Source organism: Leishmania donovani, chromosome 29 (assembly GCF_000227135.1).
Source record: "Leishmania donovani BPK282A1 complete genome, chromosome 29".
Classification (NCBI taxonomy): Eukaryota; Euglenozoa; class Kinetoplastea; order Trypanosomatida; family Trypanosomatidae; genus Leishmania; species Leishmania donovani.
This window is the reverse complement of record NC_018256.1, coordinates 990,348-1,017,058: the sequence shown is the minus strand read 5'-3', so window position 1 is coordinate 1,017,058 and position 26,711 is coordinate 990,348. Positions and strand designations below refer to the sequence as shown.

General features: G+C 58.2%; 6 protein-coding genes across 6 annotated transcripts; all 6 read left to right on the top strand.

Moving 5' to 3' along the window:
- Nucleotides 1-748: 748 nt before the first annotated feature.
- LDBPK_292350 (aminopeptidase, putative) lies at nt 749-3,355 on the top strand (the record flags this gene model as incomplete). The annotated part of the gene is made up of 1 exon (XM_003862605.1): nt 749-3,355. One exon carries the CDS (start codon nt 749-751, stop codon nt 3,353-3,355), a length of 2,607 nt encoding a protein of 868 aa, XP_003862653.1.
- Nucleotides 3,356-5,360: 2,005 nt separating this feature from the next.
- LDBPK_292340 (hypothetical protein, conserved) lies at nt 5,361-5,504 on the top strand (the record flags this gene model as incomplete). The annotated part of the gene is made up of 1 exon (XM_003862604.1): nt 5,361-5,504. One exon carries the CDS (start codon nt 5,361-5,363, stop codon nt 5,502-5,504), a length of 144 nt encoding a protein of 47 aa, XP_003862652.1.
- Nucleotides 5,505-8,389: 2,885 nt separating this feature from the next.
- Nucleotides 8,390-9,415, top strand: LDBPK_292330 (hypothetical protein, unknown function; the record flags this gene model as incomplete). Its single annotated transcript, XM_003862603.1, has 1 exon — nt 8,390-9,415. One exon carries the CDS (start codon nt 8,390-8,392, stop codon nt 9,413-9,415), a length of 1,026 nt encoding a protein of 341 aa, XP_003862651.1.
- Nucleotides 9,416-12,214: 2,799 nt separating this feature from the next.
- LDBPK_292320 (hypothetical protein, conserved) lies at nt 12,215-13,558 on the top strand (the record flags this gene model as incomplete). Its single annotated transcript, XM_003862602.1, has 1 exon — nt 12,215-13,558. One exon carries the CDS (start codon nt 12,215-12,217, stop codon nt 13,556-13,558), a length of 1,344 nt encoding a protein of 447 aa, XP_003862650.1.
- A 2,027-nt stretch (nt 13,559-15,585) lies between these two features.
- LDBPK_292310 (GTP-binding protein, putative) lies at nt 15,586-17,688 on the top strand (the record flags this gene model as incomplete). The annotated part of the gene is made up of 1 exon (XM_003862601.1): nt 15,586-17,688. The coding sequence occupies one exon, from the start codon at nt 15,586-15,588 to the stop codon at nt 17,686-17,688; it is 2,103 nt and encodes a 700-aa protein (XP_003862649.1).
- Nucleotides 17,689-21,605: 3,917 nt separating this feature from the next.
- Nucleotides 21,606-25,916, top strand: LDBPK_292300 (hypothetical protein, conserved; the record flags this gene model as incomplete). The annotated part of the gene is made up of 1 exon (XM_003862600.1): nt 21,606-25,916. The coding sequence occupies one exon, from the start codon at nt 21,606-21,608 to the stop codon at nt 25,914-25,916; it is 4,311 nt and encodes a 1,436-aa protein (XP_003862648.1).
- Between the last annotated feature and the right edge of the window lie 795 nt (nt 25,917-26,711).

Sequence of the window (26,711 nt, the reverse complement as noted above, 5' to 3'; positions counted from 1 at the left end):
GACGGGCGCCACCGCTCGCGCCCTCGAGCAGGAGCCCGGGCACGGACCGCGTGGATCAAGGCATGCAGCCCACGCGAGTCTCCGTGTGGCGTCGATGGCGCAGCACGTGTGCGAAGAAGGGACGAGGAAGGACGAGTAAGGACGAGAAGAGCCCGCAAGGCGCATGGCCCGATCCGTCGGCAGGGCGGTTCGCCCTGGCTGGCCAGGGTTTCGCTGTAGCACAGCACACGTAGGTGAGCTGCAGTCTTATGCGTATCTTCACCGGCTTGCGCGTTGTAGATTGATATGTGGGAGACTAAAATCTCTCTCATCAAGCCGCTCTCTACAGCGCTGCACATCTTCCTCCGTTGGTGCTCTGCTTTGCATCATGTGCTGTCTGCATCTGTGTCTGCTTCCTGATCCCCTTTGGTACTTTTCTTCCGCTGCTTCTGCTTCCATCCTCTGCACTCGCGCATGCGTGCGAATGAAAAAAAAACGTGCACATATGACCGTTGTTGTTCAGATTATATCGCATATCTCCCGTTAGCAACCCCCTTACGCCGTTCTTGGCACGGAGGGAGAGGGAAGCACGTCTGTCTTTCGCTGGTTTGTTAGCTTACATTTGTGTGTGTGTGTGGGTCTGTTTCTTGCCGCCCGCTCTGCTGGCTTCGTGTGCGTCTGCTGCCTTTCCTATTTTCTGTTTCGCATCTCTCACCTCGACCACCCCACCCCCAGTCTCTTCCCCGGCTCCTCTTCTCCGCTGGCAGCCATGTCGATGACAAAGAGCGTCAAACTGGAGAACCCGTATGTGCCCTCCGGGTATGACCTGCGCGTTGCGGTGGATCTTTCCACGTGGAGCTACGCAGCGGTGGAAACGGTGCACCTGCAGCGCTGTCCTGCCTTCCCTGACTGCGACACGATCCAGCTGCATGCAGCCCCGTCGATCGAGGTGACGTCAGTGAAAGGCGCCACTCTGGTACGGCGCGACAACACGGCGCACACGCTTGTGCTGAAGCTGGACGCGGAGACAATGGCGTTGGCAGATCCGACGTTGCAGTTTGAGTTCACGCATGTAATCCAAAAGGAGCTGCGCGGCTTCTACCAGGTGAACTTCAAGCATAACGGAAAGCAGCACCGCATGGCCTCCACGCACTTCGAGCCCGTGTCAGCGCGACTCTTCTATATTTGCCACGACGAGCCGGCGCAGCGCGCGGATTTCACGCTGACCGTGACGCTGCCAAAGTCGGAGGAGCACTACGTCGTCCTTTCTAACGGCCCTCTGGCGTCGAAGACTGTGAAAGGGGACACCGTGGTGCACACCTTCCAAACAGTGCCCAGGTGCCCGCCGTACCTGACAGCCTGTGTCGTCGGTGAGCTGGAGCACATCAGCACCGTCGTCAACGGCATCCCGGTCAGCGTGTACGCGACGCTGGGCAAGGTGGGACGGGCGCAGTTTGCCCTCAGCACCACCGTGTTTGCTCTTGAGTTCTTTGAGAAGTTCTTCCAGTGCAAGTACCCGCTACCAAAGCTGGACGTCGTTGCCATTCCCGACTTCCCGATCGGTGGGATGGAGAACTGGGGCTGCATCACGTGCGCTGAGGCGATACTGGTGGACCCGCAGCAGTCGAGCGTGGAGGCGAAGCGCGGCACGTCGAACCTGGTATGCCACGAAGTCTCGCACAACTGGTTTGGTAACCTTGTTGCCATCAACTGGTGGGAGGGTCTGTGGCTCAAGGAGGGCTTTGCGTCGTGGTGCGGCTACCACGCGACGCACGCGTACGCGCCACAGTGGAACGCTCTGGACGCTGCGGCGCTGCAGGTGGTGTCGGCGCTGAACGACGACATATACGAGCACAGTCACCCAGTTGAGGTGCCCATCCACGATCCTGGAGATATTACCCAGATCTTCGACAGCATCAGCTACAACAAGGGCATGGGCCTGGTTTTCATGTTGCAGGCGTTCCTTGGCGATAAGTGGGAATCTGCCGTCGCACACTACATCGGAAAGCACCAGTTCGGGGACACCAAAACGGTGCAACTCTGGGAGGCGCTCGAGGAGTCGTCGAAGCTGCCCATCACCGAGGCCCTCACCAGCTTCACCACGCAGATGGGCTACCCAATGATCCACGTGGCCAGACAGGACGAGAACACCATCGTGGTGACGCAAGAACCATGCCGCTTCGCCACGGCGTCGGCGAAGAGTATGCGGACGTGGTGCGTGCCGCTTGTCGTGGAGGGCATCGACCCTGCCGCTGGGCGTGCGACACCGATGCTGCGCTGCGACAACTCCATGGAGGTGACCCTGCCGGCCGGCATTGCGAAGGGGGCCTTTGCCAACGCCAACCCGCGCCGTACCGGCTTCTACCGCTGCCGGTACGACAACGCTATCTTCGATGCATGGCTCGCCAACTACAGCCAGCTTTCCCCTGCCGATCGCCGCTCCCTCTTTTCCGACACGCTGGCTGCGATTCGGATGGGCTACGATGACATTCCGCGGCTGGCGAGGATCGCGAAGGCCGTTTCGGCGTTCGAGAAGGATATCTATGTGCTGCGAGAGTACATGCAGACCATGGGTACCTTCCTCCGCTCTTTCGACGATGCTTCTCTGACAAAGAGCCTGACCAAGGAGCTGCATGGTTTCCTCATCCCTGTCGCCGAGTCCTTTATAGGAGTCAGCCCGCAGGACGACAGCGCGTCGCTGCGCCGCAACTTTTACCTCGACGCCAGTATCTCCACTCTGCTGAACAGCTGGGAGCCGGCGGAGGTCTCTGCGCACCCGGTGATCCAGTGGGCTCTGCAGCAGGCACAGGACTTCCTCTCCGGGGCAGGTTTCAACGCTGGCACGCTCAGCTCCTGCCTACGTGCCTGGGTTCGCATGGCCGACCCCGCCGACCTTCCAGCGCGCAACGCGCAGCTGTACGCGAAACTGCAGGAGGTGGACGGCAACGAGGAGCTGTGCCGTTCGCTGGTCCTGGCCATGACGAGCGGCGCCTCAGTTGACTTTGCGCTGGACATCATGAAAAAATGCATCGAGAACGACGGCGTCCGCAGCCAATACGGCGGGCAAGTCTTCTGGAGCCTCGCGTCGAATCCAGCGATCTCGGGCGCGGAGGTGTGGCAGGCCTTTCAGAACAACTTCGACGCAGTGAACGCGCAGTGGGGTGGCGGCCAGTTCCGTATCCAGGCTATTGTGGGCTTCCTGGGTGAGGCGCTCTCTGGCGATGCTGCGGCGGACGAGTTCGAGGCTTTCTTCGAGACGCATCCACTTCCTAATGCCCGCCTCGCCATCGGCCGCGCCGCTGAGGAGCTGCGCATTCGTTCGTGGCTGAACAAAAAGTGGAAGGCTTCCCTGCCTCACGTATTCTGCCGTCACTGACTCCATGCGCTCACGAGCCCCAGGGAGGGGAGAGTCGAGGATGTAACTGAACAGAGCGAGAGAATGATGAGGGAGAGGAGGGAGCAAAAGGGGAGGGGCGGGCCGTGAGCTGGAGGAGTAGTAAGCGGACGTACGTGCGTGCCAGCGCGTTTGAGCTGCCTCCTCGCAAATGAGGGTGTCCCTAGTTGATTTTTCCCACTTGCGTGAACACGTCCGCACACACGCCGGGGCAGTCGTGTAGCCGCACTGTGACACGGAATTCTCCACGTCGCCCTCTCTTTGTGTGCTCGCCCTCTCGCGTGCACTTCTCCACCGCGCTCGCATGTGTTCTTCCCCCCTGTCTCCTCGCACCATTTTAGCTCCTCACACAGCGCTCTGATGATCGAAGCATTTCTCGCTTTATTTTTGTTTCCGTACTTGCCCTCGTTCAATCCCCATGGCGGAGGAACACACCCCTGTGTGCGCGGTACCGCAGGGTCCAGTACACCCCCTCCCCCCACTCTGCGTGGGGAAGCCAAGCAGCCTCTCCCTATCCCCTGCCAATGCCGAGCCACCTCTGGTGGTGACAGGGCCAAGTGCCTACGACGTGAGGGGGAGGCCAGAGTGGTTTGCCGCTACGGATGTCGGCGGTCAGGTCCTGGTCGACGTGGCGGCAGAGAGACTTGCCACAGCGAATACTCTTGTGCTATCCGTGTGATGGGCGAAGTGCCAGCGCGACTCGTACGTATCCCATCCCCGGGGTTCACACCCTCTGGTGTTTGGAGCTTGAGTGCCACCCGGAGGCGGATGCCCCAGATGGCGACCAGCACAATGGGTGGCGCGGCTGTGAGGCGACCTGCGGTGCGGGTGGATGGGCAGGGTTCGAGGCAGGGGCCGCGCTCAGCCGACTGAGTCGGCGCGTGGCTGTAACGCGCGTGTGTCTAGCGCTGCTTTGCACCACGCGGATGTGGCCTGCGGCAGTGCCAGTGGGTTGGCGTGCAGCTCATCTCACACGGCCGAAAGGGTGGTCACGTTAGCGGAACAGGACCGTTATTGCATGCGCGCATTTTTGTGTGTTTCGCTGCCGCTCACGTGGATGATTAGAGTCCGACCTTTGTTTTTGTTATTTCGTTGTTGTTTTATGCTTTTTACTGCGTATCAGTATCTACCCCTTATATCAACTTGTGACAACGGCTACACACGTGGCATGCCGTGGGCGTCCGCGCATTTTTTTTGCGCTTTTTCAGCTGAGGTGTGCTCTCGCTCGCTATCTCTCTCCCGTTTTTTTTTTTACATATATCATGATTCGTGGTTGTTTGCCGTATTATGGTTAGTGCGGCATCACTATCATGCTGGAAAGGCGCGCCTCTTCGCGTACTCGTGCTCTTATCTGAACCTTCACTACCGCCTCTTCTACACCTCTTTTCCGAGAGTGCGAGAGCTGCGAAACTGCCCAGCGAAGACGCACCTCAAAGAACGTGCAACCAGACCTCAAGAAACGAAATGAAATACCGCCTGCAGGACTTGAATGCTAGAAATGCAAGAAAGCAAAGAGGAGGGAGCAAGCGAGAGCTAAGGAGGAGACATGCCGGCGCGCTGAAACAGGTCATCCTTCTTCGTACTGCGAAGCGGCTCATTCAGCTGTGTTGGCGCGATTAGGAAAGAGGCCGGCTTCCCACCGCCATTCCTTGCCGCTTGTCTGTTTTGCCCCCACTTCATTGCATCTCACCTTGGCCTCTCCCCCCTCTTTGTCCCCCCTCCGTGCAGTTGAAAAGAGCGGCCCTCCCCCGGGTCGCTGCGTATCGCAGCGGCGAGAACTCACGTGAGTGCCGTACGAGAGGAAAAGGGAACGATGGCGACGAAAATAATCAGCGAGGACAAGACAGATGAGGCCAGTGTGCGCATGCCCGTTTGTCTTGGATTCATTTGATTCTTCGAACCGCATCATTTGTTGTTTTCCAACCGACGGTGGCTCCACCTGCCTTCTCTCGCTCCCTCTCCTTCTTTCGCGTGCACACGGGCAACCATGTTCGTGCGCCCTTCACGGCCGTACGTGCACGGCACCGGTGCGTGCGTGTTTGCCCACCTGCCCTCCCCCCTCTCCCAGCGGCCACGCTTGTCTCATCCCGCCTTCTTTACGTTTTTTTTTTCAGACTGCCAGTCGACATGAGAACGGCCACCGTTCTTGGTGCCGGAGAGCTGGGTAAGGCGTGCGCCTGCGCCCTCGCAGCAAACCACAGCGTCGACTCCGTCACCCTTTTGACGCGGGACGCTGCTATGGCGGCACCGGAGAAAGCGAACGCGACGCTGTCTTCGACGTACAGCGGCGATCTAGCGAACTTTTCAGGCGCAGAGGGCAGCTCTACCGGTGCCTCTTCGTCACCCGCTGCACCCTCAAGCATTACCGCAACTCCATGGCCGTCTGTCGTTCACCTGCAGGACTTGAAGCAATTCTGCCGCGACGCCGCATCCGCGATAAACCGCAAGCGGGCCCAGCACCCTCTGTTCTTGTGCACTCCTTGTGCGTCGTACCTGCCTGGGCATGATGCATGGGCGCGCGCCGCGTTCGGGAACGAACACTGCCCAGCGACCCATGATGTACTCACCCGGTGGCGCTCCTCGCCGGCTGCGATTGCGTCCTTGCAATCAGAACCAGTGCCTTCCAATGGATTTGTCGTGGTGTTCACACGAGGCTTCGCCGCTGATGGAGCGGTGCCAGCGCAGCTTGCGGATGCGCTTCTAAATGGTCCCCTCGCAGAAGATGCCAGTTCAGCGGCGCCGGACTCACTATCCGAAATCGAGACGCCGGTGTTGGTGGCGTCGGGCCCGGTGCTGGCGAAGGAGTGGTCTCTGCAGTCGACGCCGCTGGCATCGAGCGGGGCACCTGCGACTCTTTCTTCGCTCATTTCATCCAGACCCCCAAGCGCACTGCCGGTGGCTGCCGGCGCAGACGGTGGTGCCGGCGAAGGTGGAACGAGGGCGGCACTTTCGTCTGCGTCAGGCAGGGAGCTTCCTCATGCCTTTTCCGGCGTGGCGCTCACATTCGCCGCATGGACACCATCCATTGCCGCTGACGCCGGCCGGCAAGAGGCGCTCGCAGATCAGCTTCGCATCTTTTTTCCTCGCGAGTCCGTCACCTACTTGACCGCCCCTGACGCAGCCGCCATCCTGGCCATTGTGAATGGCTGCGTGCCGCTCTGCTCTTTCGGAGCTGGCTTGGTGAGTAGCGTGTACACGGGCACGAGCGTGACGTCCCTGGCCGCCTACGCCCAGCACGCCGTCGCGGCCACAGAGCAACTCGTGAACAAGCTCTTGGGCCATGCAGCCGGCACGCCGCTGCCGCTGCCAGCCGTGTCCACGCTCTGGTGTGCCTGCACGTGTCTTGTATCGCGCGAATTTGCTCTTGGCCGCAAGCTGGACTTCTACTTCCGCAAGCAAGATGCCGCTGAGGCGATCTTCCGTGGCCACGAGCACCACCTCTTCGCGGCGACAGTCGACGGTCTTCACGAGCGCATGCAGACTAGTGGCGTTGCCAGCCCATTCTACGAGGTGCTCATGGACACCTACAACACCATGATTCGCGCGTCACGGGCAGGCGAGGGGCTGGTGAAGGAGGGCTACTACGGCTATCGTGATACGCTCGGTGAGGACAGTGGCGAGCTGCTGCGGCAGGTCACGGGCGTGGATGAGGCGATGCTCTCCGGCGACGAGGCGCGCTTCACGGAAGCCAAGGAGCGCATAATGAAGGCATTCGCCGGCTCGACCTTTTGAGCAGGTCGCTCTAAGTGCAATAAGAGGAGGGCGAGAGCAGAGCAAGAAGGAGCAGAAAAACGGAGGTCGTGTAAATAGCTGAAAGGGCAGCAGTGTGCGTCTCCCTCCATTCCATTGATCTGCATACATTCTGCTCGATGGCGAAAGGGTGCGGAGGGGGAGCGGGGAGGACACCCCTCTCCGCGCGTGGCATCGCAGGGCGCAGTACACCCCTCTCCCCCTCCCCACGCTCTGTGTGGGGGAAGCTATGCAGCCCCCACCCCCTATCCCTGCCAACGCCGAGCCACTTCAGGTGGTGAAAACTTCACGCACCTCGGACATGGCGGAGGGCGGGAGGGTGAGAGCGATGTACCGCTACGCATGCCGGCGGTCAGGCTGTGGACATTGTTGCGCTGGAGAGGCCAGCGACGGTGCGCACGCTTCTGCCATCCACGTGATAGGCGACGTGTCCGCGTGACTCGAACGTATCCCACATGGCCCTCGCACTGCCTGCTGGTGGAGGCACAGCCTGCGCGACCGCGAGGAGATGCACTGGGTGGCGACCAGCACAATGGGTGGCGCGGCTGCGAGGCGACCTGCGATGCGAGGGGGGGGGCGAGTAGAGTTTTGCGTAGGGGCGGTGCTGGGATGACTGAGTCGGCGCATTGCTGTAACACGTGTGTCTAGCGCTGCCTCGCCCCACGCGGATGGGGCCTGTGACAGGCCCTGAGGTGAGCTGAGTGGGGTTTCACTCATGCTGTGCGGCAGAGATGGCGGGCACTTTGACGGAAAGGAAGCTGTGCGTATGTGGTCTGCGGCGCGCGAGCGTAGCGTAACCGCCTCGAGTTCAACGCAGTCGTTGTCGGAGTTGATGAGTATGCGCATTCTGCCGTGTAAATGTCGTAAAAACAGGCACCGAATATCTTTGCACTCCCCCCGACTTCACCGCCTGCACCTTTCTGTTGTCTCTTTTCGTTTTCTGTGCTCACTACTTGACGCCACATCACGCCAGTACGCCACTGTGCTCCTTCCTCCTACCGACACAGCCGACAGAGAGAAGATACGATCTATATAGAAGGAAAGGAAAGCATTCTCAGGAAAGGTGGGAGCAGGACACGTGACAGAACTTGGTAGAACTTCCTTTGAGCGATGATGCATGCCAGGACGTGCAGACGTGCTCCCTGAGTTTCTCTCCTTTTGTGTCCGTGCGACGGAACTGAGGGGGGATCGTCTTTTTACGTGCATGCGTAGAGCAGATCAGCACTGCATCGAGCCCCAAGCAACCACATGCCATTGCACCATTCCATGAGTACCACTTCCTCACCCGACGCGGCCTCGTGTGATGTGGAGAAGGAAAGGAAGTGCATCTCCCCCGTGACGCGGACGGGTAAGTCGTTCGTGGAGTGCGCTCTCATCGACCTCCCAGAAAAGTACAGCAGCGCCTTTCCTTACCTGCAAGGTGCTCGACTTTTCTTCTTTGACGTGGTGAGTAAGCTCAACCGTATCGGTGCCCGCGACAAGCGTGTCGTCTTTGTTACAGACTACACGATCGGTGTAGCCTCGAAGCGGGGGCGCGTCTCGCGGTGCGCCAAAGTCGAGGACATTTCGGAACTTATCTGCGATGCACAGGCGCGTGCCCTTGGCGTCCGCATGCGGAGTCGCCCCTTCGCCATTGCACCCAAGGACTTCCCTCGCCGGAACTGCTTCCACGAGATGCCGGTGGACCTCTTGCTGCACGCGACCTCTTCTGCACAGTATGAGGCACTCATAAACGTGTTGAGCTTCGTGCATCATACCTCCACCCACGAGGCGCTGCTGTGCCGCTCGCTCAAGCAGTACGAGACGTGGAAAGCGTCACTGGTTTTGGCGCCTGACGGATCGCGTGTGAAGAAGGCAATGCAGTATTATGCCATACCCGTGCCCCCGTCCGAGGGGAGCACTGGCGCCGCCACGCTAAGTGCTACTCGATCGCAGGAGACAAGTGCAAGCCTATGGGCTGTTCGTGCACCGAGGCAAGCTGCCCTCCTCTCTGCAGGTGACTCAGCGTCACGCTTCACGAGTGCACCGGATGTGTCTGCCGCAGTGCCGACGCTGCGACACTGGTCCTCGCTGGGTGCCAGCTCTTCTTTCACTCCCTCTGGCGTTGGCGGTCAGCGGACGGCGCTGGAATTGTCGCCGTTCAGCCTCAGCCCATCGCCGACGCCTCCGCTAGTCGGGTTCTCAAGGGATATGGTGACCGTGCCGACCTCTGCAACGCGTCGTGGTGGCAACCCGCTGCTGAAGGCTGACAGAAAGGTCCCCAATACGTCGTCTAAAAAAAAAGCAGGGTAACAACGAGGGTGCAGCTTCGGACCAAGCCTTGACAAGACCGCCGCGGCGGAGTCTCCGAGCTAGGCTTCTGTAGTTTTCACCTCTGGCAGCCTGGAGCGGCTGACTGTAGCGGCGGCGAGGGGCGGAACGACGATGAGGAGCCTCGCAGCGAGGCTCAAGAGGCGGCAGCTCCGCGACGCTGAGCTTTGTCGCCACCGGCCCTCGGAGAAGCGCGAGCTGGACGGCCCCATGCGTTACCTCGGTTCCTTCGCGCCAGCCAGCGACAGCTGTCACCTGATGAACGGCACCGGAAATACATCGATTTTCTCTGCCTCTCCCAGCGGCGGCTAGACTCTCGGCGAGGCGCGACGGATCGAGAGAGAGGTAGCAACAGCGTCTCGATAGGCAGTGCTTCAGCTCCGTGATGCGCCGCGGCGCCACTGGCAGTCCAAGGAAACGGTGCAGGCCTATTAAGAGGAGCTGCTGGAACGCCGCTGACGCAGCTGCGCGCGTATCAGTATCCCAGATCCACTAAACACACCTTTCGACGGAGCGGATGCTGCACCGCGTTCAGCATCGGCTCGATCTGAGCGAGCGTGCTCGAGCGCGATCGCCGACGCGCACTGACGCCTTCATTACCGTCCCCCGTGAGTTAATCGATGCCTTCGTGGATGATTAGGGTCGCAACCAAGATGAAATCGCCCACTTTCGGCTTCAGCTCCAGGAAGACAGGGTGAGAGCGGCCCTGACCGGTGCGGCGTTGACTTTCCACGTTTTCTTCTCTCTTCGCTCTCTTCGTGGTTTTGCAGCTGTTCTTATGTGATTGCCCGTACAGAACGAGAAGAATGGTGTGAGGGCGGTCGTTCGTCAGCCTCTCCCCCTCCCCCTATCTACCGACGACAGATGTGCCATAGCCCCTCCCATTCTCTAGCCATGGCGCGCTGTTCTTTGATGTGCTTTCTTCTTTTCCTTTGCGTTTTACTTCCTCTCCGGCGAGAGAGGAGGGGGGGAGGGCGGTGCGCTGCGGCCCTTCTTTCTTCCCGCTTCTCTTATACATGTGCAATCTTATTAACTTTTCAATGCGCTTGTATCTCTCTCTCTCTGTGTGTGCCTATGAACGTGCGTATACGTTCGCGCGTGCGTGTGCGTGTGTGTGTGTGTGTCTGCTCTTTGTGGTATACTTCCTGTATGTATTTTCTTTGCATTCTCATCGTTTTTTCGCGGCTGGATCACGGTGGTGTTGACATAGGTGATCCGGGCAGTGAGCTGTGCACTGGTATGTCTGCAGCGTCTCTTCGCGTTCTTTTTCTCTCATAGCCGGCCCCTTTTTGTGTTTGTTGTCTTGGGTCTTTGTGGAACCCTGACGACGAGTGGACACCTCTCAGTGCGTGGTATCTCAGGAGTCAGTACACCCAACTCTGTGTGGGGAAGCTAAGCAGCCTTCCCCCCTCCTCCTACCCCCGCCAATGCCGAACCACCTCTGGTGGTGACAGGGCCAAGTGCCTGCGATGTGGGAAGGCGAGGCCGATTCAGCGCTACTGACGTCGATGGTCAGGTCCTGGTTGGCGTGGCGTTGGAGCGACCTGCGTCGATGAACTCGTCTGTGCCATCCATGTGATGCGCGAAGTGCCTGCGCGACTCGTACGTATCCCACCCCCGGGCCTCACACTGCCCCACTGGTGTGGGGCGCCCGGGCCACGTTGAAAGATGCACTGGGCGGCGACCCGCGATGCGGATGGATGGGCAGGGTTCGAGGCAGGGGCCGCGCTCAGCCGACTGAGTCGGCGCATGGCGGTAACGCGCGTGTGTCTAGCGCTGCTTTGCACCACGCGGATGTGGCCTGCGGCAGTGCCAGTGGGTTGGCGTGCAGCTCATCTTACACGGCCGAAAGGGTGGTCACGTTAAAGGAATAGCTTATATATTTTTTCCTCTTCCGTTCTTGTCTTGCGGCTTGAATAGCTATCTACACCCTGTCAGGCTTTCTCTTTCTCCCCCTATGCTCCTTCTGCTCCACCCTTCTTGTGTGCTGATGCAAGAGTCTCGCTGATTGGCGAAGAGGGTCCATCGTCGTCACCACCGATCAGCGTGGGACGTGAGGAGGATGGAAGGGACGAGCACACAACAGAGCGACCGGGCAAGGGGGGTGAGCGTTGACGCCATGCACGTCTGCACGTGCGTGTATGTGCGTGGAGGGGACAAGCAAGCACGTGCAGTGCAGAAAGAAAGACAACCGAGGCAAAAATCGAGATGCCGTGATAGATCACCGCACCGAATGCGTGGATGCTGTGCCGCGGTTCCAAACAACAAAAAGTGGAAGGGCCGCGGCATGTGTTGAGCAGACATGGAGCTCGTGTGTGTGTGTGTGTAGCGCCTAGAGATTCATCGCGGCACCTTAGTGTTCTGTTACTTTGCCTGGTGTGCTCCACTCGAAATGGTGAGAGCGTTAGGAGAGGGGTGGGGGCGCGATGGGCCGATTGACCTCCTGTCTCTCCCATCGACGTGAGCGCAGGACAGAGGAGGCAGGGAAATAGACAGCGCTTTTGGGATCAAGCAGACGGTGGCCCCAGGCAGTGAAGTGTGCCACACTGCGAGGCAGCTAGCACATCTGTCGACGACGCTTACATCCTCGCACACGCCGTTTTTGGATTGACCCACTCCTCACACGTGCATACACAATCCGTGTCTCTCCATCATATTCCACGTGTGCTGCCCTGTCCCTTTCTGGAGTGGCTCTCTCGCGCCAGGATATCACAGACCACGCCTTCCCTTTCTGCCTCTCTACCCAAGCATACAGAGTAGCACACACATATATATATATATATGGTCCGGATTACGGTGGAGCTGCTCCGTCGCCGCGCGGAGCACAACGAGGGCTGCCTCTCGAACCTGAAAGAGATCGCTCTTCATCAGCAGGATATTGAAAAGATCGATCTCATCGGCGACGCATGCCGCCAGCTGGAGATTATCTACCTCTGCAACAACTATATCAGCCACATCGAAGGACTACGGCACCTGAAGTGGCTGAAGTACCTCAACCTCGCCGTGAACAATATTACGGTAATTGACGGGCTTCAAGGGTGCGAGGCGCTGGAACGGCTGGACCTCACGCTGAACTTCATTGCGGATCCGACATCGGTGCAGACACTGCTCGCGAATCCGTTTCTGGAGTCGCTACACCTGACAGGCAACCCATGCACGAAGACGGAGGGTTACCGCGCCTATGTCATTCACTCATTGCCTCAGTTGAAGGAGCTGGACGGCGATGAGATCATCAGAGCGGAGCGCATCATGGCGCGACAGGCGGAGGATGTGGTGATTGAGGTGGCCGAGGAGGAGGCGATGAAGGTGCGCGAGGCGGAGCGCATCAAGCAAGAGATGCTAGCAAAGGGAATAGATCCGTTTCCGCCCAAGTACAACGACAAGGGCGAGCGTGTGTACGGGCACACACCGGAGGAGCGTCTGCAGATGTTGCACGAGCAGCAGCAGATGGAGCGGAAGAAAAGGGAAGAGCAGTCGACCCCGCAGCCCGGCAGCATCGCTGCTCTCCATCAGGAACTGAAGAGGCAGCAACAGCCGTCAAAGCGTCTGACCGCCGAGGAGGAGCGCAGCAAGTTTGGTCGTCTACTGCTGCGCAACGAACCCCGCGTGCCTTTCCACGTGAACCAGGACGACGCTGCGGAGTTCGTGCTCACCGTGGAGCCTGGCAAGTTCATCGCCACCACGCTGCTCTCTGTGCAGGTAGAGGTTGATGTGGTGCGGGTTTTCATCAAGGGGAAGCTGCTCCAGGTGCCGGTCGAGGACGAGCTTGCGGCGGACGCGGCGCAGGTGCAGCGCTCTACCACGACCGGACAGCTAAAGGTGACGGTGCCGTACGCACCGGAGGTGCAGGAACGACGGGGCGGCGCGCGTGCGCGCCTCAGAGGGCTGCGCGAGGTGACCGAAAAGGCTTCCAATGCAACCGGGACGAGTGCGGCGAGCACAACCCCACCGCCTACAGCTTTTCCTCCAAAGGCGGCTGGACCACCCACCCGCTCCACACTCCTGGAGATCGAGAGTCGCATGGGCGGTAGCTCATCACCATCCCTATCGATCAATCAGACAGGGACAACAGGCACCTCAACAGCAGTGGTAAGGACACCACCACGGCGAGCAGTAGCATCGTAAAATCTGTGGAGGACATCTCGCCTGTGCCGTCTACCATGAAAGTTTCCGCAGATGCGGCTACATTGGCGTCGCAGCTCATTACCGCAGTGCTGGCTCCGACCACTGCGGCATCGAGTCACTGAAGCGACTTGGGTCAAGAAACACCCGCAACACCGAGGACGGCACAGAGAGAGTGTGCGCACATTGGTTGGCGGCACAGACGCGAATTCACCGGGCTTACCCCAAGCCCATAGAGACGGGCGTGCTTCTTGGCACTATTGTGCTCTTAGCCCTGCTGTTACAGATGATGTACATAGTGCTTTGTGGCGTGGTTCAAGAATGCAACGCAAAGGATGTAGGGAGCGTGGGGCGCGTGGGCCACCCACGGTACATCGCGTTGTGTGTGCCTGTGTGTGCGTGCCGTAGCAGTGCAGAGTAGGACATGGATAATGGGCGAGAGACCTTCGCATCTTCTGAGAACTGTTTTTCTCGTCGGCCGTGATGCCGTGCGTAGCGACGTCTCGTACGAGAAGGGGGCTTGGTGCCGGATAGTTTTTTTTTTTTTCGTTCTTTGTCGCCGATTCGTTCTTTATCTGTCTTACTCGAAGAGCTGTCATCGCTCTTCGCGGCCACGACGCACGTCTCTTTAGCTTGTCTGCGTGGCCGTGCACTCCTTCACTGTTCTCTTTCTCACCTTTTCGTCCTGCTGTCCGTTTGCGCAGCGTAGCGACTCATTAGCACGAGCGACAATACACAACGCCCACAAGGGCAGCGCTGTCTTTCTGCACGCTGCATGTGCCGTCACTTCTTCTCTGTGGTGCATTGAAGCCTCGAGAGCAATCTCTCCTACTGCGCGTACGTGTGCTTGTGCATGCCCGTGTGCTTAGAGGGGGAGGGGGAGGAGATGCTCATCGGACGCTGCACTCCGGACACATCTTCGTGCTACATGGCTGGCAAAATGCATCCTTGCCGTTGCTCAACGGATGGCGCGCTATTTCCTGCGTGCTTTCCTCTTTCGCCTCGCCGCACCGCACTACTCTCTTCCTCACGCCTTTGCACCACTGTCCCCTCCCCTTCCCCTCTCTCGCATTTGGTTCCACACACCGTTGCCCTTGCTTCATCCTCTCCACCGTCATCTACGCTGCGCGCTTCCATCTTCCTTTCTTCTCCTTCGCTGTGTGTCATAGCTCTTGGTGGCGTCTGTGTACCCGCGTGACTCTCTCTACATCTCCTCCTTCCTCCGCCTCTCTTTTCCGAAAAATTTGCATTCACATTACAGGGCCTCCACAACAAACCGCGATTGCGCTTCAGCTCCTTCTTTCAACGCCTATTCACAATCCTTTGGTGCCCGGTGTTGATTTCTTCTCTCAACCATTCCCCACCCCCACTCGGCCTCGCCCTCTCCCGCCTGTGTGCGCGGTGCTTGCCCATCTACACGCTTCTCATATTGCGCACTCACACTCGCACTCGCACTTGCTCTCTCTGTGCCGGCGTTGTTCTGTCGGCTCTTTATTATTATATATATCGTTGTAGCTGGCTCGCGCTGCACTCACATTCAGGGAAGGCAATCGTTCCCAGTGCGGTTCTCGTTTTTTTTTTGCTTGATAGCGAGTGTGTCTGTGTGCTTGACAGCACCTCCTCTGTATTTCCCCTTTTTTTTCGTGTTTGTTATCGCGGTTTTATCCGCGCGATTGGGCTGCCGCTTGGCACCTTCGTTGCCTTTTCCGTTGTCTCCTCCCCCCGCTTCACTTTGCCTTTACGTGCCTCGTTCGCGCCCTTTGCATGGGCGTGCAAGTGAGCTAGGCGGGTCCACCTCCAGCGCCAGTCGAACGCAGAGCTCACCGCGTTCGCACGCTCAACAGCACCGTGAGCGGCCATCCTGAACTTTTTTTTGCTGGCGTCTGTGCAACCCGCGTCCTTTTCCGTTGTTTTATTTGTACCTTCCCGCCATTGACGTTTTATACCCCACCGTCTCCTCTCCTTGTTGCTCGCCACACATCGACCCTTCCCCTCCCCCTCACATACTCGCGCAGCAAAGACTCACAGTCATGGACCAGTTGATCAGCGTGATCAATGAGCTTCATGACGCCTTCGCCGGCGTCAAGATGAACATCAAACTCAACCTCCCTCAGATCGCTGTCGTCGGTAGTCAGAGTTGTGGCAAGAGCTCTGTGCTGGAGTCGATCGTCGGCAAGGACTTTTTGCCGCGCGGATCCGGCATTGTCACACGCTGCCCTCTCGTGCTGCAGCTCGTTCAGTTGCCCAAGTCAAACGAGGAGGAGTGGGGCGAGTTCCTGCACATCCCCAACAAGAAGTTCTATGACTTCAACGAGATCCAAAACGAAATCACACGCCGCACGATCGAAATGGCCGGCCCGTCCGCGATCACGGATAAGCCGATCAGCCTCAAGGTTTACTCGAACACGGTGCTGAACCTGACTCTCGTGGACTTGCCTGGTCTGGTGATGAACGCCGTTGGCGATCAGCCAAAGGACATTGACCGCCAGATCAAGGATATGGTGACGCGCTACGTGTCGCCCAAGAACACGATCATTCTGGCTATTTCTCCTGCCAACACCGATCTTGCCACGAGCCAGTCGCTGCGCCTGGCAAAGCAGCTGGACCCCGAGGGTGTGCGCACGGTCGGTGTGCTCACCAAGATTGACTTGATGGACAAGGGCACGGACTGCTTTGACGTACTGCAGAACAAGGTCCTACAACTCCGCCACGGCTTCGTCGGCGTTGTGTGCCGTAGTCAGCAGGATATCAACGATCGCAAGTCGATGGAGGCTGCCCGGCGGAGCGAGTACGAGTTCTTTGCAAACTCGCCCATCTACTCCCCCATCGCAGAGGAGGCCGGCACCGCCTACCTTAGCAAGAAACTGAACTTCTTGCTGCTGGAGCACATCAAAGCCGTTATTCCAGACCTGAAGCGCCACGTGGACCAGCTGATGGAAGCCACCAAGAAGCAGATGGAGAAGCTGGGCATGTTTGAGCAGGATATCACCGAGCCCACTGCACAGCTGCTGTATCTCATCAAGCTTTTCAGCGACACGCTGAATCAGACGATTGATGGTGGCATCACGGATGCCACGAAGGAGCTGCTTGGTGGGGCGCGTCTGGACTACATCTTCCACGAGTGCTTTGCCACCTACGTGACCAGCCTGAGCGCCACGAAAGATCTCACAGACGACTACATCCGCATCAACACGCGTAACATGGCCGGTATGCACGCCACTCTGTTTCCCTCCGACCAGGTGTTTGTCGCCTTGTCGAAGCAGCAGATCACCCGTCTCGAGGAGCCGTGCATCAAGTGCGTCACCTTCGTCTACGAGGAGCTGACCAAGATCGTCGAAATCTGCGCTGGCAAGGTGGACCGCTATCCGAACCTGAAGGACGCTATCATTTCGATCTGCAAGAAGATGCTGCTCGACTACCGGCTGCCGACCTCGACGCACGTGCGCACCATCATTAAAGCCGAGCGCGGCTTCATTAACGTGAAGCATCCTATGATGGACGAGTTGGCGCAGCGCGCGTTCGCGAATATCTACGGCACCACGAACGGAGATGCATCCTCGCCGCCGCGGAATTCGAGTGACCCGAACGCCTCAGCGGCTGGCAGTACACAGGCGGATCCGAAGCAGAGCGGCAGGGACATCAAGAGGGACGACAGGAAGGACGACAAGAGGGGCGGCAGGGATGAAAAGAGGCCGGAGAAGTCGAGGGATCAGGGCAATGCCGACAATGTCATGAGCCCCGGAAGCAAGTCCGACATGAACGATGTGCCGTCGCGCATTATGCTAGGCAAAAACATGACGATGCACGAGCAGTACATGAACAGCGCCATTCGCGAGATGGTGGAGGGCTATTTTTCGATTGTGAAGGGCAACGTCGCCGATCAGGTACCCAAGGCCATTACGCTGCTTATGATCACTCGTCTGCGAGAAGAAGTCTATGCGCGCCTGGTGAGTGAGCTGTACTCGGACAAGACAGCCAAGGCACTGCTCTCCGAGCCCCCAGGCATTGCAACGCAGCGCAAGGCGGCCAAAGAGATGCTCGAGGCCCTCACCAAGGCACAGAATGCTCTCAACAGCGTGCGCGACTACCAGCTCACCAAGGAACCGTCCTCGTCCATGCAAGCCGGCGCCTAATTTCCTCTAAAGAGCCTCCCCCTCGCCAGTCGCCCCGTTGTCTTCGTGAACAGATGACAAGGATAGGGACGCTGTTCCGGTGAGCTTCGATGAATGCGCGAAAGACACGCGTGCACACGTACCCGTTCCGCTCATACATACATACACACACACGCACGCGCATGGGAATCACTCTGCGTGCATGCACATGACTATGCGCATGCTACTCGTGATCCATCTCTTTCTCTGTATTTTCCCGACTTTCCTTTTTCGTTGTTGTTGCTCTTCTCGTTGCCCTCTTCGCTCCTTTCTTTTTGATTGTATTGGACCCTCTCTCCTTTTACTCGATAACCTTTTTGCTGTGATGCAACTTGTTGTCACTGTGCTGTTGCACATGCGCGCCCCTCCCCTCCTCGCCCTCCCTCCCCCCTTTCTCTCCCATACCATCGCTGCCGCTGCTGTGCTGCTCATATCTCGATTTGCATGCATGCCAGATGATGTGCTGGCGATCTCCCACCTTCCGTGCATTGTGCCCTTTTTTCTTCTTTTTCTGTTGGTGCTGTTCACATCACGCTTAAAATGGGGATCGAGTGAAGGGTAGGAGGGAAAAAAAGAAACAAAGAATCGTTCACATGGAGCGTCTGCACACATCGCACTGCAGCCGGATGATTGAGAAGGAGAGAGAGACACAGAGAGAGGGAAGGACGGCAAAGGCGTGTGATGCACCGATGCGGTTGTGGCTGTGAGCACTTGCTCGTTCTTTTTTCCTCATTTTCCGTCTTGTTCCCTTCTTTTGTTCTCGCTCTCTTTTTCCTTTCCGCTTATCTCTGACTATGTGATGCCCTTCTTGCCGCATTCTGCACCTCCGTCTCCCACACATGCGCCCAGGGACACCACAAGCAGATGCTCTCGCCTTTCGCTGCTTCTATGCTAGCACCCCTTGGGCTGGTCTCTCTCGTTCTCCTTCCTTTTGGAATGGGTGCATGGTGGTGGTGGTGTGGATACTCCATCCGAATTTTGTTAGAGTTTTCGTGCGCGTTCGCTTGATGTGCGCACCCGACGTTCCCTCGCTTCGTATCTTCGCGCAGACAGGGGGAGAGACACGTTTGCCGGCATCGATGTAGATGTGCGTTCTGCACGTGTGAGCGTATGGAGGGGAGGGCAGAGGACACAGAAAAGGGAGAGCACGGCGCGTGTAGCCGACAAGGAGGGAGAAGACACACCGATACAAGGGTGAGGTCGGCGTGTCCGCGTGTGTGCTCAGTCAAAGGCGGAGCAGCCTGGCGTCGAAAGGTGTGGGAGGAGTTGATGCTGCTCTCTGTCCGCGTTTGGGGATGAGGGAGGGGGGAGCGCTTCGGGTGCTCCTGCCCCTCTGCCCCTGGCTGATGTTTGCTTCTCAGTCGTGTAGTTCGCACCACACTGATTTTTCTCCTTGTTCTCGAGTTTTCCCATTATGGTTCGTGTTTGCTTTTCGCGCAGTATTGCCGTGCTGCGGTGTCGCCTCTGTTTTTGGTTTCTCTTGCTTTCTCCCTTGCCGTGTCTTGTCTTTTTGTCGGTTTTTCGCTGTCGTTGTCACTACGGTTATGGATGCTCGGCTCGCTGAGCGAGTGAGTGAGGGAGGGGGAGGGAAGGGAAGGGAAGGGAGGAGGGAGGCAGAGCGACTCTTCCCCGCAAAAAAAAGGCAAAACAGCGACAAAAAAAAAGGAAAACCGAGAAGAGAGAAAGGCGACGCGCAAAACAAAGAAGGTGGAATGTAGTTGTAAAAAGAAGGGAGGTGCTGATGGTGATGGTGCTCATTGTGGCGGCTTCGTTAGTTGGGTCCTCTGTTGTTCCCTTTCTGTTGTTTTACCCTGCAGGGTGACCCCCTCCCCCTCCCCTTTTCTTCTCGCGTCTTCCCTCCCCGTCCTCTCCATCCGCTCACGCATGGTGCACAAGTGCTGTTACGGCCAATGATGAATGTAACTTGAACGAAAAAAAGAGCAGAAAAAAATGCCGAAGAAGCACCGCAAGCGTATACGGGGGACGTGCAATGTCCCGCGGCAATGTGCGCAGCGCACGGCATGGGCGAGCGGCAAGTTTGTTGTCGGCTTAGAAGGTCAACGCCCTCCCCCTCCTTCAATTCCATCTTTATCCCTGTCTTTCCGGGCCTTAGCTTAGTCGAGAGGCGGATCTGACCTCTCCGCCATTCCCATACTCGCGCCTCGCTCGCGGGGGACCGACTATGGCCTTCGTCAGCTTCAGCCTTGAATGCCCCAGCGAACGGCTCACTACGCGCCGACTGGGGTCGTTGTGTGTCCCGTCTGAAACCTCTATTTTCGTTTTTATGGACCATGCGGTCTTCTATTTTTATCGCATCTTATCGTCTCCTCGCGCGCCTTTTCTCTCTCTCTTCTTCATGCTCACGTGCTCATTACCACACGACGCACACTTACACACACACACGACACACACGCAGTGTGGAACAGCTTCGTACTGTTCTGTGTTTTTGTTTTCAGCTGTTAGCTGTAGTTCTCTTTTATCTTCTCGGTGGTTTTTGTGTTGCTGGTGCCTGCGCGGTGCTATTGATTGAAACCTGCGTGACACCCTCGCTCTTGCTTCTCCACCTTATTCCACGCACCATCTTCACAGCGGAGCAGAGGGGTTGCACCTGCGGCGTGTGTTGAGGCGCGTTCCTCGGGCTGCTCATCTCTCTTAGCACCAGCGGAAAGTAGCGAGACACGCACGCATATATATTCGAACCTGTTGCGTCTTTGCCTGCAAAACAGACGCGACACGCCGGACTTCCACTAAAGTTGTATCGCACACGCGCGCTACCGCGCCATCGCTTCCGCGAAATCACTAACGCTTATCTTTTTGATCTGTCTTCAAGCGGGCCACTCTCAGCTAGCCTACAGTGCCTGCGTGTGGAGCGAATCCAACAACCGGCGCGCACGACCACAGCCGAGCATAAAACGAACGAACGAGCGACGCACCGGCGCCCAACGGTTAAGGCTTAACCAAGCTGAGAGGCACCTTGCATATCGCAAGTGTTCTCCCTGCGCACGTGCTTGTGCTTGGTTTGTAGTTTGTGCGCAGTTTTGTGAGTCGAAGTAGGAACATATCTAACGGAGGGAGACGGCAGACTTCTCGGTCTTCTCACATCCCACCTTCATTCCCCTTGCGTGGGCACCTTTGCCACACGTTTGTTTGCTCGGTGTGAAGGCTTTCTCTTGTGACTCTCTCTCTCTCCGGCTCCTCTCCGTGCTGGCGTGCCCGCGAGGCATCCCCATATTTATGGTCTGTGTCCTTGTCTGTCTCTGGGTCTGTGTTTGTGTGAGTGTGTGTGTGTGCTGTCTCTCCCTCTCTTTCACATCTCTCTTTTTCTCAGCGTTGGTGTTGAACGGAGAGGAAAAGAAAAACGAAAATCGAAGGGCAGAAGCGCACGAAGAAGGTGCTCAGTGCGGCCACCCTCTTGCTGTCCCTGTCTGAGCGCGTTGTATGGGCGGCGCACCTTTTTTTTTGTTATGATTCTTATTTTGATGTCCGCGTTGTATTGTTGGTAGTTGTGTCGTTGCCCTCTTTTATTTTTCCTCTGTTTTATTCCACGTAGTCGCTCTCCTCCTTCCTTGCTTGTTGTGAGTCGGCCAGATACTTGGGTTCTCTCTGTACTTCGGCTGTTTGTTAGGGGTTGGGTGAGGCGTCTGTCTTGGCACCTTTATTCTTTCTTTTGTGGGTTTTTTGGTAGCTCATTGGTGCCTGCTCTTTCTTTAGTGTTGGCGGTTTTCTTTTTCTTGTGTGTGCGCGCGCGTATAAATGCCTAAAAGGAATCGGCCAGCCCTCCCCCCTCGTCTTCTCGTACACCATCCTTCACCCTCTCCCCCTCCTCCCTCCACACGCCCGCCCCTTGAGGGGCCGCCCGTTTTCATTTGAGGTGACTACCGAACAGGATACAACCGAAAATGCCGCGTCACTCGACATCGCTGCACCATTCAGCCATCATGACAGTGATGGCTGTGGCACTGCTCTCGATGGCCTCCACGGCGCGCGGGCTTGGCGCTGACTCAGCCACCCCTCTTCTCTGTGACAACGATGCCACCCTCTACACCACCGGCCCCGACGGCACAGCTCTTGGCATCCTCCTATACGAGGGTGTCGTCCCGTGCGCCTCCAACGAGACCATCTTCATCACGATCGCGAAAGATCCTTCGCCTCCTAACGCCGTGGTGGCCTTGAGTGAGTGGAGCTTCCTGGTGAGCATCAACAACCGCGCGCCGGCAACTTTTACACTGTATGCGATGTGCGGCAACACGATCAAGTGCCAGTCGACCCTCACCTACGCTCTGTCGCAGACGATGGCGTCGTCTTCCTCCTCGGATGTGTTACCGCTGTCATCGCCGTCTTCCAGCTCAGCAGATAGTGTACTGCCCAACACCACGTACCCACTGTGCTCGCACGCATCCAAGGCGCGCAGCTACTCGGTTGGCGAGGTATACCATGACAACTTCCCGATGGATATACAGGATGGAAGCTGCGTCTACACGACAAGCATCACCGGTGAGTCGACTGTCGGCACCGTGGTGGTGGCCACTTCGGGACTTTCCTACACCTTCTCCAGCTCCAAAACCGCCGCGGTCGGCTACAACATCTTGCTCGGCTACATCGTGCGGTGCAATGGCATTACTGTGTGTGCTGACACGGTGGACGTGTTGCTAGAGTCTGCGTCGGTCACGACAGCTCCACCGACATCGACCCCTGCCCCAACACCGGCGCCGCCAGAAACGCTGCCTTGGTGCTCGCACCGAACCTACGCCAACACCTACCGCATTGGCGAGGTGTACTTCGGTGATCTGTTGCTGGACGTGAAGGACACTGAGTGCAGGTACACGGCAACTATCGAGGATCCGTCTGTGGGCACGGCCGTCGTTGCGGAGCCGTCAGACCCCCTGGGCTATGTCTACTCCACCAGTGACGACACGGTGCCACAGAACACGAGCATCCCGTACACCATCGCGTGCAACGGCGTAAGCATTTGCCACGGTTTAGTAGTAATTCACTTGACGTACGACCCCCCGGCCTGTCCAAACAGCGTCGTCACCTACCTTTTGGAGCCTGGCGGCTCCGTGACGGGTGCGATAAGCAGCGGCACCGTGTGCAGCTCCGGTGCGACCCCATCACCCTCGATCCTGTCTCCCGTGCCGGGGTTCTTCCTCGATGCTAGTGGCGATTTCTTCTTTTACGCTACCGATGACGAGGCGGAGGTGGTGGCAATGGTGCTGATGAAGTGCAATGAGGAGGTTCTGTGCCAGATTAAGGTCATGTTTCTCGTTGCCTACCCAACCACGGCGCCCCCGACGACGTCGACGACAACGACCGCGGCGCCGATCGTGATGTGCCCCAAGCTTTTCCGGTACGAAGTGCCGACTGGGCAGTCGATAAGCGACACCATCGACCCCGTCACCACCTCCTCGTGCAACTTCACCACGTACCTGCTCGTGAACAGCAGCAGCGACATCAGAGGCTCTCTGCTGCTGAACCTGCTGGGGGAGTTCTACTACAAGGCGCCAAAGTCGCAGGCGGTAGACTACGCCGCCGTAGACGTGTACTGCGCCAAGGCGTTCGTGTGCCGTACACAGCTGGTGTTCGTCGCCTACACCCCACTCCCCACCACCTCCACGACCATGCCGCCGCTGCCGCCGTGCGCGAATGTGTACTACTACCAGACAAGCCCCGGCGTGGCCATCAACGCGTCTCTGAACAACATGCCCGGACAAGATATGTGTGCGCACGGCCGCTACTTCACACTCAACACCTCCCCGCAGGCGGGGAGTGTCAATGTGTCGCTGATTGGAGACTTTGTTTACTTACCGCCGAAATACGAGGGCCAGTTTTCCTTCATGTTCACCATGCACTGCATGAACCAGCAATACTGCACCGGCACGGCCTACCTCCTTGTGTCAAATGAATGGACACTACGCCCGGCGCCGACAGATTCGCCAGTCAAACCGGACAGCAATGCCAGCATCACCAACGAGCAGATCACCTGCCACGGCACGTGTAACGCAAGCGCCTGGAAGACGTACCCGAACAGGAAGGTGTGGGACATCACACCTGGCGCCGGTTACGCGCGCAAGGATGGCCGCACAGTCAACGACATGAAAGTGACGTGGCGCAACAAATCGCTCGTCGTCCTCGTCTACAGTCTGATTGGCAACCTCGGCGTGCGCTTCCCCACCTTCGAGCCTATTACAACGTCCCAGAGGGCGTACATGGAGCCAAAGGACTTTGCCGGCAGCGTTGCCCCTGGCTCTCCTGGTTTTGAGATGAGCTGCCTGGCTAACCAAGGTCGTACCGGCATGGGCGAGGATGTGTGGAAGTGGTTTAGTCTGACTCTCGACTCCGGCACCGGCGGCGTTGGCGCCTACTACAACACCGGCCAGTCCTGGTACCAGAAGTTTGGCGGCAAGCACGTGAACTGCGACATCTTCACCGACCCGTGCCGCTACGCGCCGCTGCTGACGCCGGCGAACTACACGAACACTTCCCTTGGCCGCTGGACAGTCGACGTGGACGACTGCGATGCCACGTGGACAGGCGTATTCGAGCAGAGCTCGATGGGGAAAATGGTGAAATATGATGGGTCTCCGGTGTGGTCGTTTGTCGGGAAACTCCAGCTGCAGGGCACGCTCTACTCCGAGGCCGTGCAGGCGAGGTCGTGGCTCGAGCCCGGCCAGTTCGACGCGCTCTACAGTAGTCACAACATCCTCATCAACCTGCATCAATTTGTCGCCGTGAGCAAGACGGGCATGCAGGATCCCCTCATCTCCGTTGATGCCGAGTTCTTCACGTACCTGGACGACGAGACGCAGGACCAGGCGTTCGGCATCAACATGCTCGTCTACCCCTTCGTGGACTCGTACATGACCACCAGCTACGCCCGCGACCGCCACGTGAAAGGCTTCAAGTGGATATTACAGGACTGGATATCGCCCAGCGACGAGCACTGCCCGACGTGCACCGGCTCCAAGATGAAGTGTGTGGCGCCGCTGCAGGGGGTCGACGTCTCCTACACGGGCCCTAGCTTCCCGGAGGGGGACTGCGCCGATGGCGAGGGCCGTGTGCACCTATTCAAGGGGCCTGCCACGATGCCGAGCGACTGCCCAGATAGCAAGATGCACGTCTTCAACCAGACCGGGTTCTCCCCGACGCGGAACTGCAATACGGCGTACCAGAACATGACGCTGCGTGGCATCGTGCCGGGCAGCAGCGGCCTCAACGAGACCCTCTCGCGCGCCTTCCATTACGAGGGCACGGTGCAGCTTGTGCTGCTCATGGACGATCACAGTTACAAGCGACTGGACCTGCATCTGTCCATGTACGTCTCCCGTCTCTCAAAGGATTCTCCGCGCATGAGGGGTGGGCTCAGCACGTGCCGCAGCGGCAGCTACTGGCCGGTGCTCGACCCGCTCGGCTCGTCGCTGGCGTCGAGCCCGTTCCCCCTGAGCGTCGCAGCGGTGACGCCGTTGTGCATTGACGACCTCAGCTCCTCGTACGGTCCGAACGATTGGGCCCTCTTTGCCGTCAACATGCCCGGCGTTAAGCCGAGCGAGGTGACGGTGCGCAGCGTGTACGTGCAGCACAACAACTCGCGTATCTATCTCATCTACAAGGACCCGAGAAGTGGTGCGGCTTCGATCCCGAACAGCGACGCTGACGGTGACTGGTGGCAGTACAAGTACCCCTTCCTCGCCTTCCGTGACTTGGAGGCCCACGTGAAGAACAACAGCATCACCTACAGCACGCTTATGGAGTCGTCCGCGGCGGCGGCGGATGTCGTGTATGCCTTTACCTTCATCCCTGGCGCGCTAGGGGTGGACACAGACATCGAGGTGGTGGTCGAGGCCCTCATCCAGCCTAGTGCGGCGGCGGAAAGCACGACGGAGTTCCGCCGTGTGTTGCACATCGACCCGCTGCTGACGCAGCTCAGCCGCCAGGGTCCGCCGCCACCATATTCCTCGTCGAAGCGTCAGCAGAACAGGACGAACTTTTACGCCATGGGCGCCACCGCCGGTGTGGCTGTCGCCCTGGTGGTGACTGTCATCTTCTTCATGTTAGCGGACAACAGCCGCCCTTTGCCCAAGTGGGTGCCGCGCGGCAAACTCATCAAGGAGACGGTGCTGTCGGTGCTGCCGGCTGGCTTGCGTGGGAAGAAAAAGCCGAAGCGCACGGTTCACAAGGATATGTACGATGCCATGAGCTCCGGCGCGTACTGAACGTGAGTGAAAGAACGAAACGTAAGTACTCACGTGCGTATGACGTTGGAAGCTGCGTTAGGTAGCTGATCGCGGCGAATAGGCAGTGTGCGCGTAACCCCGTGCAGCTGCTAGCGGAGCGGGCTCATCGATCGCGGCCGCGGCGACTCGTGTAGCAACGATGCATCGGTGGGAATGAGGTGGGGGAGAGAAAGTGCAGCAACAGAGCTGAGAAAAGGCGTGCGGCATCTGATCGCCTCCCTGTGAATCGGCTTCTTTGATATGTGATGGTGTGTAGTGCGTCGAGAGTGAGTGACGTGTGTGTGTGTGTGTGCTTGTTTTTGTGAAGGCTGCGAGTGGATATACTCGCGCGTTGCGAGCGCTGCAGCAGGTCCATCGCGGAGATGGCTCACCTTCTCTCCCTGTGTGCTTGTGTGTATCTCACAGCCCTCTCTCTCATTGCCTTACGTCCCCCTCCCCCGTACCTTTGGAAGAGGGGGGCGTTTGGCATTTTGTTAGCGGCCGTTGCCTCCATTGTGTATGTGTGCGTGTGCTTGTGTGTATCTCTCGAGGATCGAGTCGGCAACAACGCATGTCTTCGTTAGACGAGGCGTACTTTGCATGCCCATCTCCCTCTCTCTGTTTTTTTTTTAGGTCGTTGTGTGCGCGTGTGTGAGCACTGTATGCGTATCACCGATCTATCAATGAAGCGACGAAAGCAGTAGCAAGAAGGCGCACGCGAGCCGACAACAAAAGCGATGGATAGCGAAGCGCAGAGCGAAAGAGGGTGAGAGAGAGAGAGCAAAATACCAGAGT